The 21,099-nt window shown below is 33.0% G+C and overlaps 1 protein-coding gene across 8 annotated transcripts in view; it reads right to left on the bottom strand.

The window, feature by feature from the left end:
- LOC117104260 (CUGBP Elav-like family member 3-A) overlaps nt 1-21,099 on the bottom strand; it is a 66,004-nt gene that overhangs the window by 4,184 nt on the left and 40,721 nt on the right. For 2 of the 8 annotated variants that reach the window (XM_033244989.1, XM_033244992.1), the window contains 8 exons: nt 11,837-12,013; nt 9,981-10,131; nt 8,953-9,099; nt 7,780-7,839; nt 5,996-6,067; nt 5,167-5,256; nt 4,713-4,859; nt 3,649-3,788 (listed from right to left, as the gene is read on the bottom strand). In XM_033244989.1, the coding sequence (XP_033100880.1) occupies nt 3,661-3,788; nt 4,713-4,859; nt 5,167-5,256; nt 5,996-6,067; nt 7,780-7,839; nt 8,953-9,099; nt 9,981-10,131; nt 11,837-12,013 (972 nt within the window). In that variant the 3' untranslated portion in view covers nt 3,649-3,660. Of the gene's footprint in view, nt 1-3,131; nt 3,236-3,648; nt 3,789-4,712; nt 4,860-5,166; nt 5,257-5,995; nt 6,068-7,779; nt 7,840-8,952; nt 9,100-9,980; nt 10,132-11,836; nt 12,014-21,099 lie in introns of all 8 variants that reach the window. The other 6 variants (XR_004444720.1, XM_033244991.1, XM_033244990.1 and 3 more) reach the window with 6 other exon arrangements.

The raw sequence follows: 21,099 nt of genomic DNA, 5'->3' as shown, positions 1-21,099 counted from the left end.
TAATTTTAATTTGTATCAAATTAGATTTTTGGGAAAACAGTAATATTAAAGATCCAAAAAGAATGGTAAATACATCGAAATACAAGACATGTTTTAGCCCATTGTTATTTTGTAAATAGGAACAGTTTAGCACTGAAAAATACAGGAATTTGAAAATGGGGTAAGGGTGCAGTTTTAGAAATTCATATTTTAGCAAGAAAATTTGAAAATGGGAAGATGGTCCAGATAACTGGCTCCCTACTGGGTAGATTGGGTCTTGTGAATTTACTTAATAAAATCAATGAAGAAGTGTTAGTATTATTATGTTTTAATAAGTATAATACTGATGCTGGGTTTTCAGGGTTGTGAATTACTGATAAATATTAAGTACTGGTTGTTTTTTCATGTATACCACAAATTTTGTGGTATATAATATTAAATATACATAATATTACATAATATTAATATTACATATTAAATGTACATAATATTAAATATATATTTCATATTCAAATCATGAAATTATCATTATATCTATTGAATCTCAAAAGTAATACATTAATTACTTAAAAGATGATTATATTAATATCCCAGCAGGGGTGTCATGTTTTCGGATTTTTACCAATTATGACAGCTGATTAAATGTATTTTGAGTTCTTTGATGTGTCTCCTCTCCACCCCCCCTCCCCCAACCAGGCACACATGGTCACCAGTCAACGTTAAGCAATCAATGATAATCACCTGTGAAAGCTTTTTGTGTACATTGAATGAATGGGTTGTGACATGCTTGAAACAAAGTTCTACCCAATGTGATGTGCCCGAACATGGGTACAACGATGTCATATTACACTATGAGCATATCACCAGTTATTTGTCTACACTATCAAATTGTATGACAAAGCTTTTTTTTTTTTGATAAATTATCTATTAAATTTTGATCATATTATAATTTTCACATATTATGGATGCATTTTCGGGTAAGAACGAAACACCCTCATCTATTAATTTTTATTGGCCTTGGTACCTTTATTATTTATAAATTTAAAAAGAAATACTTCCAAATTCAAAGATAATTTATTTGAGAAGTAGAGGCAGAGAAAGGCAAAATAGAATTTTGGTGATGTATTTTGAAAATATTGCTGAGAATTATACTTTTTAGCCCACGATCACAAGAAATCATTTCTACAGACTGATTTAATATGATTGAGATATCATGAAGATATTTTGTCATTTATCTGCAAAATTATGATAAACATAGATCATATGTATTTGGTTGTATTCTGTGATTTAAAAGAGGAATATATTATTGTTTATGGGTAAGTTAATATTTTTCAAGGTCTAATTGTGGGCAATCTACCATAGGAAGCTTAAATTGTCAGAATTTTTCATCTAATGGCCATGCTTGCAATATAATACTAATATTTGTTGGCATGAATAATTTTTCCAATCCAATAAATCAGAATTAACCCATTTCATATATTACTAGCAAAACCCCTGTGGGTTTATATACATGTATATTTTCATTTCCCCCTGAAAAATTAAAATCAAAAATTTATTTTGAAATTAATTTGCTCATTTTGAAGTAGCATAAAATGAAAAGAAATTAGTGTATTTAACATTTTTGACTATTCACTGAAGTGTTTATGTGATGGATATTTTTATCGTAAGAAATAAGAGATATGCCTTCTTTAACTATACTTATTTCTATGCTCCAGCTAATAGTTTTATGTAATTTTAAAATGAGCAAATTGATTTCAAAATTATATTAATGACTTAATTTTCAAAGGAAAATTACTTTTTATGATTATTTTTAGTCATTTTTAATGGTACAATACATCTTTAATCTATTCATTTTATAATAAATGTAACATTTGTATACATCTTAATTTTATAACTTTTTATCTTAGTTTCTCAGAGGAAGTTTTTGTAGAAAGAAATCTTCACAATTAATATTGATATGTTGGCCGCTCATAGGATATTACAGTCTTAGATGCCAGCACCGCTCAAGCACTTGTGAATTCTGCGGCAGCCATCCTTTCCATCTCAAATTCGTGGTGAACAATGCGGCGGACCTGCTTTTAGGTTTTATATTCTGAGGGTTATGGTTAGATAAGGATATTTCACTTTACATTTACTTCCCTTGTGGAAATCATTTTCAACTTTCGGACCTAAAGTCTTGTCTACCAATCTGAATTGTATTCTAGTTCGTTGCCATTTATTCCAATTCTTGGAATGGCTAATTACTATTATTATTATTTATCAGTTACAGAAGAATTGCCTATTTGATTTTATTGAAATATAATCAGCATATTTTGGATTTACTATTTTGCAAGTATCTAATATTTATTTATGTATATTCATATTATTGATATTACCAGAAAGAGGGGGAGGGGGTGAGGGCAACAGAGAAGAGAAAGAGAAAGGATAAAGAGATAAACCTGTTGGAATAAAAATTATAATACAACAAAAAACATTAAATGAGATGATTTTTGTCAACATATCACCAGCCTAATCAACATCACCAAATCCCAACCAACATGGAGCTGACAGACAACTCCAAATTTCATGCATGATACTGAGTTTTCAAATTTGACTAGAAAAGTACGTCACTAGTTTCAACAACTTCTATTGAACACTCTCTAAGTGGAAAACTGGAATACAACATAGAACCTCCTACCACTGTAAATACATAGGCAGATGCACAAAATTTCCCACAACACAGAATATTTATATACACTGTTGAATCAAATATGCGCCTATATGTATACACACGTATATATTTTCTTTCACATAAAAATGCATATATAATAATGTATTTAAAGAACGTTTTCAATATTTCCTGAATACAAAATAGTCAGTATACAGAGTAAAAGTGAAAAATAAATATTCAAAGTAGATATTTTTTTTTAATGTATTTATAGACATATAATCGTAATTGATGATTAACAGCTCCAAAAATGTATAAAAACCCATAAAAAAATCCAGCCAGATATACATGTTTACCAATGCAATAACTAATGAAACAAGAACACTCAACATCTCCTGCAACAGTTACAACACGGAATTGGTTTTAATACAGAACAGCCAAGCTATAGCAGTAACACACAATGTGTACATTAACACCAAAATGCCCAAATACCCCAACAACTTACAAGAGAAACCAGGTAGCAATTGTTTCTAAGTTTTAAAGTCTTCCAATCATGAGCTACAGTATACTGCTTACTAAAGTAGTCTCAGGGTCTGTCAATAAGATGGCCTACGTTTCAAAGTGTGTTTGCAAAAAACAAAGAAAAACATTTAGAATCTGTCTAGGAGAGTATAGCCATTCCTTTATAGTAGTTAAAGACATCACATGAGAAAAATAAAGAAAAAACAAGAGAGAGACACAAAGGGCAAACACTGATAAAGGGCGATTAATCTACTTTATAAATATTTATACTCTTTAAATACATGTTAAATACAGTACATGTTATTTTTGAGGTATTTCTTAAATTTCTTATGGCAGAAAGCAGCTGGTTGTTAGTTGTTAAATCAATTGAATTCTCAATATGCGTATATGTGGCAATTGTATTAGCATGTAGACTGCCGGCTGTCCTTTAAATCTTAAGAAAATTTGTCAAATGATGTTAAGATTTATTAGCTTAACGTAATTCAATGGTGGAATAATACCTGTTATGTTCTTTAGTAAGGTTTACTGGAATCCTTAGGCCTCTTCAGCTGAACCTTTAGGCGCTTCGAGCCAACTTGAAAGCCGTTCATATTCTGAATAGCAGTCTGGGCACTAGCTGGATTGTCAAAGCTTACAAAACCTACCGAATCAAAAACATGAAAGAAAAAAGAAACATGAATCGTTGGTTCAAATGTCAATAAAAATAATTTTTTTTTAAATAATTGGTTTTTTAAAGATAGGTTTTCTAGGAGTGATTGGCATAGAAGTTTGCGAGTTGGACTATTAACTTTCAGGTTGAGTGTTTCAGTCCCTGCATTGAATTTCGCTTGTGATATATGATAGTTTAAACGTCAATGCCAATTAATTTCCATAAAACAATGTTTTTTTGGCATTTACAGAATATAGTCCTTACGTCTACATTTATCTCATCATTATCATTCCCCAATAATTAAATTACTAAAATCATTCAATTCCAGTTTTACAAAAATTTCCCGTTAATAAATTTCTATGAAAACTATATTGGTTATGGGTTGTCAACTATCAGATACAGAAATACATCTTAATATAAATTAAATAGGACTGTGAATGACAAGAAATAAAGCTTAAAGCCACACTCTGAAGGAAAACAAAATTTTTATATGTTGTACAACTGATTTTTCTAAGACAGAAAAAGCATATTTGACGAACAACTCATGAGCAGTTAATGAGATCAAGATTTTTAAATATTTAAAAACTGGTGGAAATAAAAGGTGGAAAAAAGGATGGTTATTCCCCTTTTTCCCCAGTTTTTAAATATTCAAAAATCTGTATCTCATTATCCGCTCTCAAGTTTTTCATCATATATGTTTTACGTGTCTTTGAAAAATCAGTTGTAAACAAAACAAACATTTTTCCTCTGGTGCCTGGCTTTAAGTGGCCTTTCCACTCAACTATGCATTCATGTATCCCATAACAAGTGAATATATCAAATATAATAACGTCAATTGAGACAATTGAAAATATATTTAAAAAAAACAGATTTGCAAATAATATAAGCACACCTCTTGTTCATTCTAAAGCTTACCGAAGCATTTACTCTGATTTGTAGCCCTGTCTACAAACACTTTGGAGCTGATAATGTTTCCGAAAGGTAGAAACATCTGCATCAGTTCAGCATCTCCTAACTCCTGAGGCAGGTGGTAAATGAAGAGGTTGCAGCCCTCTGGACCAACTGCAAACAAAATACATTGATTGGTCATATCATCATTGATACAGTAACCCGGGAAAAAAACTATTTATAAAATTTGCAAACGTTGTGGGTAGGGTAGATGTCAGAAAGTGGCATTAACACAATTTTGGCAAGATTTCAACGTTATGTTCTAAATATATATCTATGGTTCTACACAAAAAAATACTGTCTAGACCAAACTAACTTTATTGTATGTGATACCAAATGTGCGGTGATACAATGAATATGAATACATGATTATTTTTACCATCATCTGGTAAAGTTATTTTGGGAAATAATAATAGTTCACCTTCTCTCTGCTGTGCAGCGATCACCGGCTGAGGTTGTTGGGATGAAAATGTTTGCGATATCTGTCCATACATACTAGCTGGATAAGCGGCTGAAATATCAAGTACAGTATGTATTACATTGAGCAAAGGTAAGCGCGTATTCAGTTGTGATAATTACCAATTATGAAGCAGTAACTCATCAATATTAATTATTCATTATCAACATACATAAATACATGCAATACATACATTATAAATAGGACATTAAAATGACTGTAAAACAATTAGCTGACCTATAATATTACTGTTCTATCTAAACATCAAGTTATTTTGTTCATTCCAACAATATTTCAAATATTGTAAAAATTATTTGGTAAAAATCCTTAAAAATAGCACAGTATTCAAACATTAATTACTGTACCAAAAAAAAAGTACAGTGTGTAATATTTGAATTCCTTATTTTGTAAATATTATTATTAGTTGTATTAAAGGGAAAACATTTGTTACTAATTAACAAATACATAAGTAATACCAAATTACATGTAATAAGCATAAATTGGTTTTTTTTTCTCAATGAATTCACCCCTAACAGGTTCCGGAAGTCACTTAGGAAAAGAGCTACTTTTTTAAATTAAGGATGGTTAGTGTCTGGTCTATACTTTTTACCACCAGTTCTATAAACCAGAGTGAAAACTGCTTTAACCTATGATAAACGAAAATGGCAAACTGGAGAGGCGCTCAGCCGTAATGACCGCATGGACGGTTGTTGCTCAGTCACGAAGCAATGTCTCTGTGACGTAATGACCTAGTACTCTATAGCATACTACAATATAGAATTGAAATATTTACCTATATGATTGCCGGCAAATTGAGTCATAGCTGCATACGGCTGCAGAGGGTCAGAAGTCGCCGAGGCTTGTGCTGAAGCAAAAAATGCATCTTCAAATAAAATATGGACATCAATATGAAGAGTTTGCATCATCATCTCATCCACATTAATTTGTGAAGTTTTATAGAGTCTCATAAATATAAAATATATTTGCCAACATTTTCCTTCAAATCAATATGCAAGAGTGAACTTATTAACAATAATAACAGTAATACTGATAACAATAGCTGCTACTTATAATTTTGCTTCCATAATATTAACATTTAAAAAATAGCCTACAATATAAATTACTTCTAAATTCAAAACACTGAATATCAAATTAACAACACTAGACACAAAAAGGCAAATATTTGTAAATGTACTTTGTAAGGGAAACATTACACCAAACTCTTGAACTTTTTCATACATGCTCTTAATCAATACGGCGAGAACCAATATGCACTACAGAATACAAATACAATGTCGTAGGACTAGTAAAAAAAATATCAACTTTTGGTCCAAGGATGTTGATATGGGTGAGACCCATGCATGAGCAAGAATAGATGGAATGATGGTAAATACGGCAAAATACAACATAAAATTACAACAAAATGAAGAGAGGACATACAGTAATGGTGGCCACTACAGACATAAGAGGGGGTACTTTACACTATGTGGAGGCAAAATTGAGTCAGTCTGATATTGCTAAAGCAAATAACAAGACATCCAAAGAACACAGAACATTGGAAATGATTAGGAAAACTAAATTTTACATTCAATAAAACCATAACTACGGCTTTGCGATTGTAATGTATTTAGTAATGTTGGACTGCTGATATATATAATTATATTTTGGGAATTTCAAAAAAATGTTAGGATATTACATAGTAGGAGGAGAGACTAAATATTGGAAAAGAATAAGAAAATCAGTGATTGCAAATTATGTCAAACCAGTTAGTAGAATATTTGCTGCCAAATTTATTTCATTAATAAATAAACAGGTTTATGTGCTAACAGCCTTTAGTGCTTATAGTTAAAACATCCTGGAAGTTGAAACACAGTTTCTCTGAACTTGATTTATTACAATTATCAATTTCATGTCTCAACTGTGATTTAGTGATTTCCAAAAGCATTATTGATTTTCAGTATTATGCCAATTTAATTTACAACTGATAAATCATACACAAACAAAATAAGAGCCACACCCTGATATTAATAATTTTCACCACATTCTCATCGAATTAGATTGCATTATCATAATGCCTGTCTCTTATACACATCTAGATGTGTATAAGAGACAGAGCTAGTATAGTGAACAAAAAGCTCATAAATACATCAGTTAATAGCTCTTTAACTTATATATATAACTTATCTTATTGAGTTGTATATATCCATACAGGTAATAATATATAAAATATATTTAAGCCTTTAATACATATAGTTTGAAAGAAATTCAGAAGAATAAAGTAAGGAAAGTAAAAAGATAAATTGTATTCAATAAATGCTATTGCCAAAGAATCGTCATCCAAAGAGAGGGAGAAAAAACAAATGGTCTTGTAATGGAATGAGTTTGGAGGCATTGTGTAGACTACTTGAAAAAAGGGGTGGATTGAAAAAAATTGCAGCTAAACCACAGATTTGGACATATTGATCTCTTTCGTTCAAGAGTTTGGTCTTTTTGTTTCTTATTAATCTTTGCTGCAATGTTGATAAAGCCTAGAATTAATTTGAATTCTCTGCTTGGTATCTGGGTTTGGGAACTAACCAGTGTAATGCTGCAGTCCAGTATATGCTTGTTGTAAGATCTCAGCTGTTGTTGAAGAAGCTTTTATTGGAAAAAGAACAAATAATGATATAATCAAACTGATATTAATTGGTTTAACTATAACCCTGGTGATTGTAATCAACATCAATTAGGAAAAGAAGTAACAAAATCATAGATAAAACTTCAATAATTTTCAGCATTTCTGCATGTAAATCAGTGAACAATTTTATTGTCCAGCCTCTAGTACATGCAACAGAATGGCTTTTTTTTTCAGAGGAAAATCATAATTTCGGGTTTTCTGTAGTACACATTTAAATAGTAAATAACTATTGGTGAATGAGTTAGTGTGGGAATCCAATGTGATAGAAGCAACACCATTGAATTAAAAACACTTTGTTGTATCTACAATTAAGGTTAATGCATGACAAGATACAAGATCCAATCCAATAAACCATCACAACATGTCTGATGACAGCAAAACTAGTCAACTTGGGTCCCTTTTAATGCAAAGGGTCACAGCTGAACATTCCAAACACTCGAGGGACAACATTAAGGAGCTCTCGAGGGCTCAATTAGAAAATCTCAATGGCAATTTGTAAACTCTTACAAATTAGTAGGTCAACTAATAGAAAGCACAGAATACATTGATATTATTATGCAAATTGATTATGTGTTAAGATTATACGTGCATTATAGGACAGTCGTCATAAAGTTTGGTGATGTTCAGAAGCGACCCTTTGGCAGATACCACAGTGCAGATTCATTTTCCAACCATAAGGTGACAAATTTGGTGAAGCTCATGCTACTGGATCCAGTTAAATCAATCAATACAACATCAAAGCATTGGACAAGTTACGAGACAAAAGAAGCATTAGCTTCCAAATTCAAAATGGCAATCATATATCATAACCTACTGGCAGCAAGAAAAGAATTATAGGCATAATGACTATAGTAAGCAGTGCCTCAAGTCCATTAATATGTCATTGAACAGTCAAACTCATTATCCATTGTCATCGGCTTTCATAAGCATCTTTCAAAAATTGTTAAATTGCCTCATTTGACCTTTCAAGTAACATGATTAATGTCTTTGTTGTGCACATGCTACTTTACAAACAAACATTTTAATGTTTGAGAAATTTTATGTTTGTGACAAAAATGCAGGTAGCACCATACCTGGGTATTGCTGCATACCATTGGCATAAATTGGCTCAGTCGCTTGACCATTGGTCTGAGCAGCCATGGTGTAGGTAGGAACAGTTGGGGAGGGCAGGCTTGGTGTACCACCATTGATGGTAGCTTGACCTGTTGCAGCAGCTACTGCTGTTGATTAAAATGACATAATATCTATAAACATAAGTAAATACACCATTCATAAAACATTTTAATTATGTGTCATCACACTCCACAGGTCCGGAGACAGCAAATAATGTGTGCAGCTCAGTAGCATGTGGTTTAGTTGGTTGTAGTAGCTTTGTAGGGATAGCAAACCAATATCAGACAGACTCTCTTTGAAGTTGGAGGAACAGGTAAATAGTGAACTGCAGAGTCTTTCTTTCCACAGCATTGCTTTTAAATCTCATGAAGTATTGGAGCGCGATGGCATAATAGAAGCAATTCAGGCATGTCCAGAATTTAAAGATTTACCGATAACTTGGCAAGAAGATGCCTCTAAGGCAAGAGGTTCAGCATGTGATCCCACTCATGATTGAATCAGTAAAATCTCCATCAAAACTCCAGGTAAGATTTTCCTAGCATAATCATTGATGAATTCAGTTGGCACAACTCCGGGCCCCAACAGTGGTGGCGCCAGCGGGGTGTTGGTTGTTGGTTGCTGGACAGGTCTAGACCCTCGACATCTGAAGCCACAATGAAGTGGCAGGACCAAAAATATTAACTTACCTATCTAAACAACATTATTTGGATTGCCAATCTGTAATATTGTGGTCTAAAACAACAACATTTTGGGGCAGTTTAAGCCATAAAATCTCCCTCATGAACCACTAGAGATTTTTATGAGATCGACACTGACCGAGGCTCTAGTTTTCTGACTGGGACTCCCTGTCAAACTGCCAGTCAGAAAATTTCTGAAGCCACCACTGGGCCCCAAAATCTTAAGTTAAATTCACTTTTAGCCAGTAAAATCCATATGCAAACAAGTTTTGAAATAATGTATCACAATAGAATGCAGTAACTAGACTAACCTGCAGAGGGAGCCACAGCAGTAGCAAAGCCATTTGGAGTTGCTATTGTGTTCATTTGATGTACTTGAGCAGACAGAGCACTCATTGGATTTACAGCAACGTATGGTGTTCCCCCATGTGTTGCTGCCATCAGTTGCTGAGGAAGAATATGCTGTGGAGTAAATAATTATTTTATTCAACATATTCATACACAAACAAAATAAGAGCCACACCCTGATATTAATAATTTTCACCACATTCTCATCGAATTAGATTGCATTATCATAATGCTAAGCACTGATTTACAAATATGCAGGACTGGGAATTCTGCACCAATTTAATTATCTTTAAATAGTACGTCACATTGTTTAATTAAATGTAGCAGCATTATTTTACCGTATACAGGAATCTAAAAGATTGCTGTGTAGGGAGCGACAACTGACAGTTTATGAATGATTTTTACTATACTTATTTAGAAGGTCTAAATAGTTTTAATATCTGACATATGAAAATGCATAATTTATTCACGGTTTGTAACATAAATGACATTTGATTTCTATGTTGTTTCGATGTTGTTTGCTTCAGGACCTTTCATAGGAGTAATGTTTTGTCATATTATCTATTATCTATTATTTTTTGACTCATGAATAAAATATCTTAAAAAATAGACATCACTGGTTATGTTAAATTTTTTTTTTTCATTCATAGGTCTATCTATATTACTTATACCACAAATAGTAAATTATGAATTCAAGTTAAAAATGTTTATATTTTTGTAAATGACATTTTAGTTTTTGTCATTTTAGTATGTTCTATATTGTAGCATAATTTACTATAAACACTACAAATATGAGGCTTGCGATACCAAAACCAGCGTATTGTCACTTTATGTTAAACTGAGTAATTAGTATAATAATGTGGTAGTATTGTATACTTTAATACAGTGAAGTCATAGCACCTTTACTCATAACTTTGGCAATAGTAAGTAAATTCCAGTAAATGACCCATCATTGGAAAATAATAATTAAAAAGTCAATTTTGGTCACCGATGGTGGTTTTGGGCTGGCAAGCCTTATATGATATTGCTAGTTTGATTTGCTTTGCTTTATAATCTAAACTATCTATAATTATTCAATACACAAGTTGGACCCTTTCATTTTTATGAGCTTAAGATTTTACAATGAACAAGTTTTGACATCTTTAAAGCATGCACCTATTAATAGAGCTTCCTATTGATAGGCCTATGCTTCTTATTTTAGTCTTATACGTTTTATATTATGCAAGCAATTTAGATTCTTTGTCACTGATCTAATTCTAGACAAACCTAGCTGCCTTAGGCGAGACTTTTAATACTGATAATTTCAAATATAAATAATATTTTATTTTTGGCCAATTAGCACCCGCTGCCCCGAAAAAGTCGAAATTTCCTAAAAAAATAAAAGTTTTTCTTTATTTTTATTACGCCCTCCGCTGTCTTGAAATCTCCAAAGATAAGGTATGTATATTTCTTCCTAATTATATAAATTTGAAGCATTCACCAATAAAATTTTATTTTTATTTTCTCCTCCATCTGGATGTTTTCGGCAAAACTATTTGCTAAATAAGAAATCAAAATTTTGTTTTTATTTTTATTCCGTCCTCCAACGATCTTTAAAAAAATTAGAATGTGAAACAAAGAATTTAAAGTCTGCCTTATCAATAGAGGCTTTAAATTTAAGCACTTTGCCCAAAAATTCTATTTCTATTTATATTCATAATTACTAACTTGTAAACACTTTCTAAATACTATATGTAATGCAGTCAAAACAGCAAAGCACACATAATAGAGCCTACATAAAAACAATGATTTACGAGAAATCGAAACAAACAATTCTTACTGGATACACTGCTAATGGCGCTTCCTGGCTCATGGTCTGAGTTGTTGGGTAGTGGTATAGTGGCGTCGTAACGATAGGACTTAAAACTCCTAAAGCACCGCCCATTTGCTGCATTCGTCGCATTTGTCGTTCTTTTTCAGTGTCTGCAAATTTGACAACAATAGCAGACGATGCACCCTAAGTACAAAAAAAAAAACAACAAATTAATAATTATTGCCCTTACATAACTATCAGTAAATAGAATACAACTTTATTTTATATTTAATTAGATTAATTTTTTTTCTAAAAAACATTTTTTGAAAACCTAATATTTATATAGTCGCATCTTTCAAGTCTTCATGTATTTTTTGATACAGAACGACATAAAAATTTGTCAAAATTCCAGTTAATAAGTAAAACATACCGGTACAAGTTTGGATTATGGGCCTGTTACTGTACAGTATCTGGGTAATACCCATAATGTGTGTGGCAGTGTAAGGTGTAATTGTTGGACACTTAACAGCATGTTTTTAGTCCAAACAGAAACACTGATAACATGCTTTGCTGTGATAACAAACTGTAAACAGCTCCCTCAGGGCATTTTATATCAACTACTGGTATACAGCCAATTTACAAGCCATCCTTTACTCTTATTAACCTCCATGCTCTGATCATCATGGCAGTAGTACTATCACATAGCTCTGATCACATGGCGACTTGGTTAGAAGGCAAGACTACAAATTTCTGATTGACCAACAGAGTTTAGAAAGAATTATGCAATATAATCCTATATTCTGCCATAATTCTGCCTACTACATTTTATGAAAGTGTTAAAACAGTAGCACAGACACTACCAACAGGGATGGAAGGATTCAGGTGATTTAAACTTATGAGGTCAAAAAAGAGAAGGCCAAGAACAGTCTGCAGTAGAACTAATGACCTGGAATAAAAATCATAACCGCAGAATTGTTTGATCAATAATTACACCAAGACAATGGATGCAAACTTACTGCTAGGTTTAATTATCGATCAAACAGCTATACAATTATAATAAGCAAACTAGATAAAACTTTTTTTTAAATCATTCCTTAATAAATAAATATGATAAATACATTTATGTGTGGGTGTTACATTCAACCACAAAAACAAATTATTTAACCATTTATCTAAACAAACTGAAATACTAAATCCTGAAATATTAGTGGAATGTTTGTGCATTTTTATCATTTTATAGTAGTTCAATATCTTTATTATAGTGACTTCCTATGTATTAATTAAGTTGAAGCATGATTCTATCCCTGCAGTGTTCAGAAGTTAGAAGCAGAGGCCAGACATTTTTTACCGTCAGGAGGGTGGAAAAAAATCAAAATAACATTTTGTTTTTTCATTTATCAAAATGATTTTGCCAAAACCATCTAGGTGGAGGTGAAAATAAAAATAAAATTCTATTAATGGATTAAACAGTGTAGTAATTAGATTGATAAGTGCTTTGAATTTATATAGTTAACAAAGAAATCTTATTTTTGGAGATTTTAGGGGAGTGGAGGTCGTAATAAAAATAAATATAAAATTTTATTTTTTTATGTATAAAAAGTCTCGCTTTAGTAGCAATATAAACTGCAAATTAATGTTTTAAAATTAAGGCAAACAGTATCAGATTTTGGTCTCTTGTGTAAACAAGACATTTATTTTTTAAGATATTACATTTATGCCATTAATTATTTATACTCATGTAATAACATCCTCAGCCTTGTAAGGTATCGGTTGCCATGTTGAGATCATTCTAGTATGATATTAATAATAGACCTAACATAAGCTTATGTTAGTGTTATGGTGATAACTTTCCAAATATAAGAAAAACTGCCATAGTTCGCGAAGTCATCAACCTTCATAGTTTCATTTTCTGAGGTTTTTAAAAGATCTTAAGATCAACCTAAAATACATTTTAATAATAATTGTTTATACTTTTTAAAATAGCAATAAGTATCTTCTAATAGATTTTAATGAAAAGGTTCCGGCAGTGAATACTCAAATAAAAAAAAAAAATTGTATTCATAAAAAGGATATGCTAAATTAAAATATCAATCCGCAGGAGACGCTTTTGTTATGATAAATATCGTATAATTTGCATTTCATTATTATAAACTTGTTAGGGGGTCATTAGTGAGAAACTACACATGGCTACAAAACTCTATCCCATTGTAATCATTACATATGCTCTATTGTTTGAACAATACAGCTGCTATAAAACAGACTTATTACCTCTTATTTTAGGTTTATATTGTGTAAATCCAGACTCTGTACATCAATAATGATTGTGAAATATGTTGATCTTTTAATATCATATGCTTCCTTTGGTATCCATTTACAATATCCTCAACACATGCATTATAATTATATTAGAATCAATAAATATTTATATCTCAACCTTGATCCAGCCATTGTTTTTATTTTCACAAGGGATATACATATACATATATATACAGGCCTATATATACATATTTACATATATAAATATATATACATACATTTAATTTATATATATACGCTTAGAAGTATCCATAGGGGGAAACTAAAACAAGAGGGTTAAAAACAGTACCTTAAGGCGAAAGTAGTGTCGCTTAGGGGAAACTACGTTAAGGCGAAATCATAGACAAAAGAGTTTCCCCCTAAGAGCCGAATAAAGGTAATATATATATATATATTTATTATGTATGTATGTATAGATTAAAAGGCAAAATCCTGAAAAACAACAATGCTGTGGGAAACAATGGCTGGATCTCGGTAGAGATACAAAAATGATAAGCATCAGCTAAAAAGTAAACGTAATTAAACAGCCAGAAATAGAACCAGAGCAGTCGGACAACATAGTCCTTCCTCAATGGCGAGTGAGTGAGGGTAGAAAAAACCAGATAGTATAAAGTGAAAATTCCATGCAAGCATGATTGGAAACAATAGGCTGGGTGACATAGAATAAACAGTGAACAAATAAACAGGAAGGCCAAAACTAAACTTAAGAGGCATGCTTCAATAAATAAGCCAAATGATTTATCCAGAATAATTTGGAATGTCATTGGTTTAATTTAGTGTACTGGGAGAACGTTCCTAATATTAAGCTCAAAATGGTGTGGTGGTTTTAAGTAAAAGTTCCCAGTGATTCTCTTTATTTTTGCGAGTTTAGTCGCTCCAATTGGCATTATGGTCAATAGCAATCACTCTCAAATTTGAAATTGAATGACCAGCTAAATTGAAATGTTTGGCTACTGGTTGATCAAGCTTAGATGTTCTGATAACTGATCTATGTTGTGTCATTCTCATACGGAGAGTGTTTTTAGTTTCTCCGACATATCCTTTACCACAAATACTACAATATATGAGATAAATGACATTTTAGGTGAGGCAATTAATTGATTGCCTTATCCGGAATATGTGGTTTGTTTTGTTGCTCTTGAATGATTGTGTAAAATCAAGTAGGGAGCATGTTTTTCATGATGAACCACAAAGATGACTACCCAAATTATAGCAGTCGCAAGAGTTAGTTTGCCACTTGAAATTTGATCGTACTAATATATCACGAAGGTTAGGTGGTCTGCGATAGGCTATGAACGGTGTATCCGGAAACAGACCTAAGACGTTCTGTGGTCTGTAAAATGGGCATATGTTTCTGAATTATAGCCCTTAGTGGTGTAACCTAGGGTGATAGGTAGTGACCAGTGGCACTCTGGTTGATCGCTGACGTGGTTTGTACGTCAGTGTTTGAGCACGAGGTGTGTCCTTTGCTTTTTTCATATAGCATTTTCGATGGGTCCTCGATGATAATTTCTATTCCGGAGATGTCCGAAGAGCAAATGCGTCTCATGCGCAATGCTTGGCTGTATGGAATGTTTTTAGTACAGTGCGGGGGATGACAGCTGCTAAGGAGCAGGTACATATGTTTATCCGTGGGTTTACGGAAGAGATCAGTTTTAAGTGCACCATTTTCCATGGTCACGGTGATGTCCAAAAAATCTACACGGCTTGCGGATTTATTAGCAGTGAATTTGATTGTGGGATGAGCCGAATTAATGTTCAATAGGAACGTATCCAAACTATCTTCACCATGGGTCCAGATCATGAGGATATCATCAATGTAACGAAACCAAACATCTGGTTTCTTGGGCTGTAGGGACAGGAAATTGGCCTCAAATTGTCCCATAAATAAATTAGCAAAAGGTGGAGCCATTTTAGTGCTCACCGCTGTGCCATGAATTTGAAGGTAATGACCGTCGCCGAAAACAAAATTATTATTGGTCAGAATCAGCATGATAAGTTCACGTAGATGTAATTTAGATGGGGTTTTGCCCCGAATTTGTTTGTAATTTGAAATGCACGCATTAACATGAGGGATATTAGTATATAATGACGAAACATCAAGTGTAGCCAGAACAGTATTATTTGGGAAATTTGAAATTTGGTTAATTTTGCGGATAAAGTCCGTGGAGTCCTGAATGTACGAGGGGAGAGCAACAACATATGGTCTCAGTAAATCATCCACATATTTAGAGATTTTTTCTGTAGCAGTACAGTTGCCCGAAAAGATGGGTCTGCCAGGATGGCCTGCTTTGTGGATTTTGGGTAGGACATAGAAACGCCCTGGTGCCGGATCGACCTGAAGGAGATGGGGTCCAATTTTGGGATCGATGGAACCTTTACAGTTTTTTCCACTTCCTTAGAAATTTCCAGAGTGGGGTCCTCTGTGAGTTTCCGATAGTGAAGAGGATTGTTTAGTTGTCTTAAGGACTCCTCTTCATAGAATTTAATGTCCATTACGACAGTGGCAGAACCTTTATCAGCTGGTTTGATGATAATATCATCACGCTGACGCAAATTGGCAATGGCCTGCCTCACACTTTTTGTGAGATTGTCGCGTAAAATCTGGACTAGGAGCGTGGTTTTTAAAGTCCTCATCAATGGCCTGAATGAAAGTTTCTAAAGCTGGGCAACATTACCCGTGTTATCCGTGGTGTTGCCGTCGGAATCGGCAAAATTCACAGCATCTTTAACGTCGGAAGAAAGCTTCCAGATCCAAAGATAGTTGTTGTGGGTCAGCCTGCCTCGGTTTTGGGCAAAATTTCAGTCCTCGGGATAGAAGTTTGGTTTCTTCCTCGGAAAGCTGACAGTTAATTTGAACAACTGAATCCGTGGTGTTTCACGGATTATCACTAAAGCGCCGAATGAACCTTCTAGGTTTACGTGAAAGCCAAACATTGTGCGAAGGTTGGATCACTTGAGTTGGAATGCCTGGCGCACTCTTAGTTTTGAACGTGGTATAATAACATTTAATTTATGACCTCTAGATTTTTATTCTTTAAGAAGCTCAAAAAAAGTCTTACTTGAAATTCTATCGATCCCTTTAAATATTTTATACACCTGAATAAATGCAGATCTTTGCCTTCTAAATTCCAGAGTAGATTTAACATTTTTAGCCTTTGTTCATAAGGAAAGGGTCTATTCTCTGACACAATTCTGGTAGCACGTTGTTGAATTTTTTTCCAATTTATCCGATTCCTTAAAATATATATGCTGCCAAAAAGGATTGCAGTATTCCAAACTTGGCCTAACAATACATTTGTATAGATAAACAAGAGACCGCCCATCCAAAATTTAAAAGACCTCTTTATCATTCCAAGTTTCTATTTGCCTTTAAGGCAACTTGAGAAACATGAGAATCAAAGATGAGTTTATAATCAATAAGAATCCCCAGGTCTACAATTTTAGTCACTGACTGTAGAATTTTCTTATCATTAGTATATCCCATCGTAAACAAAGTTTACAAACACTACATTTATCCAGATTAAAAGGAAGTTGCCAATTAACCGACCAATTATAAAGCTCGTCAATATCATTTTGTAAAATACCGGCCTCTTCCTTGTTATTTACTTTCCTACACATTTTCGTACCATCTGCAACAATTTTTATATCTGATTTAATTCCATCTGGAAGATCATTTATAAAAATATTAAAAAGTAACGGACCTAGGACGCTGCCTTGGGGAATACCACTAGTAACCAACTGGATATCTGATTTAGTTCCATTAACGACTACTATTTGTGATCTACATGAAAGAAAAGCCTCAATCCACTTTAAAAGGTTTCCACCAATACCATAAGCTATTAGTTTATTTAACAATCTAGCATGCGGAATACTATCAAACGCTTTCTTAAAGTCTAAGAATACGCAATCGAAACAAGAACCCTCATCTAACCATGTGGTCCACTGATTCATAACTTCTAGCATTGCCGTAATACACGAACGCTCGGCCCTAAAACCATGCTGATGCTCAGAAAACAGATCATTCTGTTCCATATACTCAATTAGAGAATTCCTAACAAACGTTTCCATAGTTTTACATACTATCGATGTCAGACTCACAGGTCTGTAGTTTAGAGGAACCAATCTATCTCCTTTCTTGAAAATAAGTACTCCATCTGTTAGACTTCATGATGGAGGGACCATTCCGTCACGTAACAATTTAGAAAACATACATTTAAAAATGTTACTTAATTGTCCACTCATTTCCTTTAGTACTCGTGAATGAATGTTATCCGGACCCGAACTTTTACAGATATCCATCTTGTTCAAATACATCTCAATATCCTCTTTAATAAATTCAATAGTATTTAACCCTGAAGAAACACTTCGAGGAACCAATTTTGGAATACAAGACTTGTCCTCAACTGTAAAAACCGATGCAAAAGATTTATTGAATAAATTTGCTTTTTTGACATCATCTGTAATTATATGCCCGTCACCGTCTATTAAAAGACCAATACCAGATTTAAATTTAGTTTTACTACGAACATATTTCCTTTTTGGGTTGGTTCTCACGTCCTTAGCCAAATTTGTCTCAAATGTCATTTTTGCTTGCTTTATTGCAGCTGTTGTTTTATTTCTCTACTTAACATACTCCTTCCACGACTGTTCATTTTTTAATTTCTGATACCTATTCCACTTATTATGTTTTATATTGATTTGGTCCTTAACCTCAGCATTTATCCACTCTTTTCGTTTAGTCAAAAACTTCCTACGCGGCGGAACAAATTTATCGACACAAATATTAATTTCTCTTTCCAAAAGTGTACACATTTCCACTCCAGATTTAACGTGCAATATATCTTGAAATTTTGTATGACTAAAGGCCCTCCTCATACTATCATAGTCCCCTTTATAATAATTTTTGACCACAGGAATCTCTTCAATATTTATTTCTTCTATAATTGCCACCTTAAACCTCAGCACTGCGTGGTCACTTTTTCCGATTGGGGGTGGGGGGGTCAATTGAAAAGTCAACTGTTTCATCCTCGTCTTTCGAAAAAATTAAATCAAGTAAGCTAAGTTGTTGTCCAGTACGATTTCGGGTTGGACCTTTCACATGTTGAAACCAAAATAAATCATTAACCAGACCAAGGAACAATCCACTATCTACCGTATCACCTCCTCGAACTACTGACTCTATCCAATCTATATTTCCAAAATTAAAATCTCCAACTACGATAAAGTAATCAGATTTCAAGACATCCGCCCTACTAAACATATCACAGATTTTATTGTTTTCTCTACTACTATTCGGGCTCCTGTAGACACAACCAACAATCATAGTTTCTTTTCCAATCTGAATTCCTACCCAGACAGATTCTTTAAAATCTCCCGTATTAATAACATAGGCTGAACAAATTTCTTTAACATGAATTCCAACACCTCTTTTTTGATACTCAGGCAAAAATAACTGGAAACCTGTGATCTCTAATTCAGCTTTCTGAAAATTACTGAAGGTTGATTTTGGTAACATCTCAGTTAACATAATCACATCAGTGTTTTCTTTATCAATTCTCAACCTTAACTTATCTCTTTTATTTAAAAGAGAGTCACAGTTTGTATACAAAAAATTAATCTTATCCTTTTTCAATGTAATCAAATCATCGTTAAAATTTTTCTTTTTAAACCTCTCTTCGTGAACTATAACTGCTTCTTGAAACCTATGGTGTTTATGGCTTCGTTTGAAAACGGAGCTTAACAATTCTTCCGTTTTGCATTACCAAGTCCTTCTCACCTTTTTCCTCTCGCTCTTTCAAAACCGCTCTAAGATCGCTATATTCCTTTCTCTCCGATTGAGTTCTATCTCTAGAAACATGCACGTTATCTTGCAACTTGTTTTCTCTTGCGTTTTTCATTATCCTATCACAAGTTTATATTTTTTTGAAAACAACCTTAAGAGTTCTATCCTTTCCATCTCTTTTACCCAGGCGGTATTGTGCCATAATTTTGAAGTCTGCACCCTCCAAGCTATCAATAACCTTAATTAAATATTCCAAATCTTTTCTTTTACGAACATGACCATCATCATCCTTTGACTCTGGGATACCGAAGAAAATCAAATTATTTTTTCTTCTATCTCGTTCATTAATTTCCTCTATGCAAGATTTTATGATTTCCCTGGGGTCCCTCTGAGTTTTTAGTGTTTCTAACTTTTCAGAAAATGATGTCCATCGCTTAGCACTCTCATGTTCACAACCTCTCAACTCGTCCCTTAGTTCGAGTACATCCATCTCAATTTTTCCTGCTTTACTTTAACATATTTCAGAACATCTAACATATCCTCAGCAATAAAATTGCATGATCTAGAGTACGAATGTAAGTTAGGATTTCCTTCACTAATAAAATCATAAAGTTTTTTTGACACATTTTGGCAACTAGAATGGAACCAAAACTGACAAAAATCACATTGAATACCCCATCTTTATTTGTTACTAACACATTACAGCTCCCACAATGGTCTTTAAGCTCAACATCTCTACTTATACGCCCCTCAGCTCCACGCTTTGGAGGTGTGTTTTACCGGCAATCCGACTCTCATTAAGACAAGCTACTCTCATGGAATGAAATAGCCTAAAAACCACATCCACCAAAATCACCAAAAATTGTTAACCCAAAAGGGTATTTCAACTACAAAGGTATTCTATATATATTAATGATCAAGATTATTGGACGATTTAAAAAAAAAATTGTTAAAGAGGCAAAGAAAAAAATGTGAGATTTCAGGACCTACGAAGCTATTTGAAAAAAGCACGTCCGTCACCGCTGATGTGCCCTCATAATCTCTTCTAGTAAAGTCCTATGTATGTATATATATGTATGTATGTATGTGTGCATGTATATATGTATGTAGGTATATATATATATATATATATATATATATATATATATGTATGTATGTATGTATATATATGTATGTATGTATATATATA

This window comes from Anneissia japonica, unplaced genomic scaffold (assembly GCF_011630105.1).
Source record: "Anneissia japonica isolate Jap-2015-1 unplaced genomic scaffold, ASM1163010v1 scaffold5280_len750649_cov202, whole genome shotgun sequence".
Lineage (NCBI taxonomy): Eukaryota > Metazoa > Echinodermata > Crinoidea > Comatulida > Comatulidae > Anneissia > Anneissia japonica.
The sequence above is the reverse complement of the archived record's forward strand: the minus strand, read 5'-3'. Positions and strand labels throughout refer to the sequence as shown.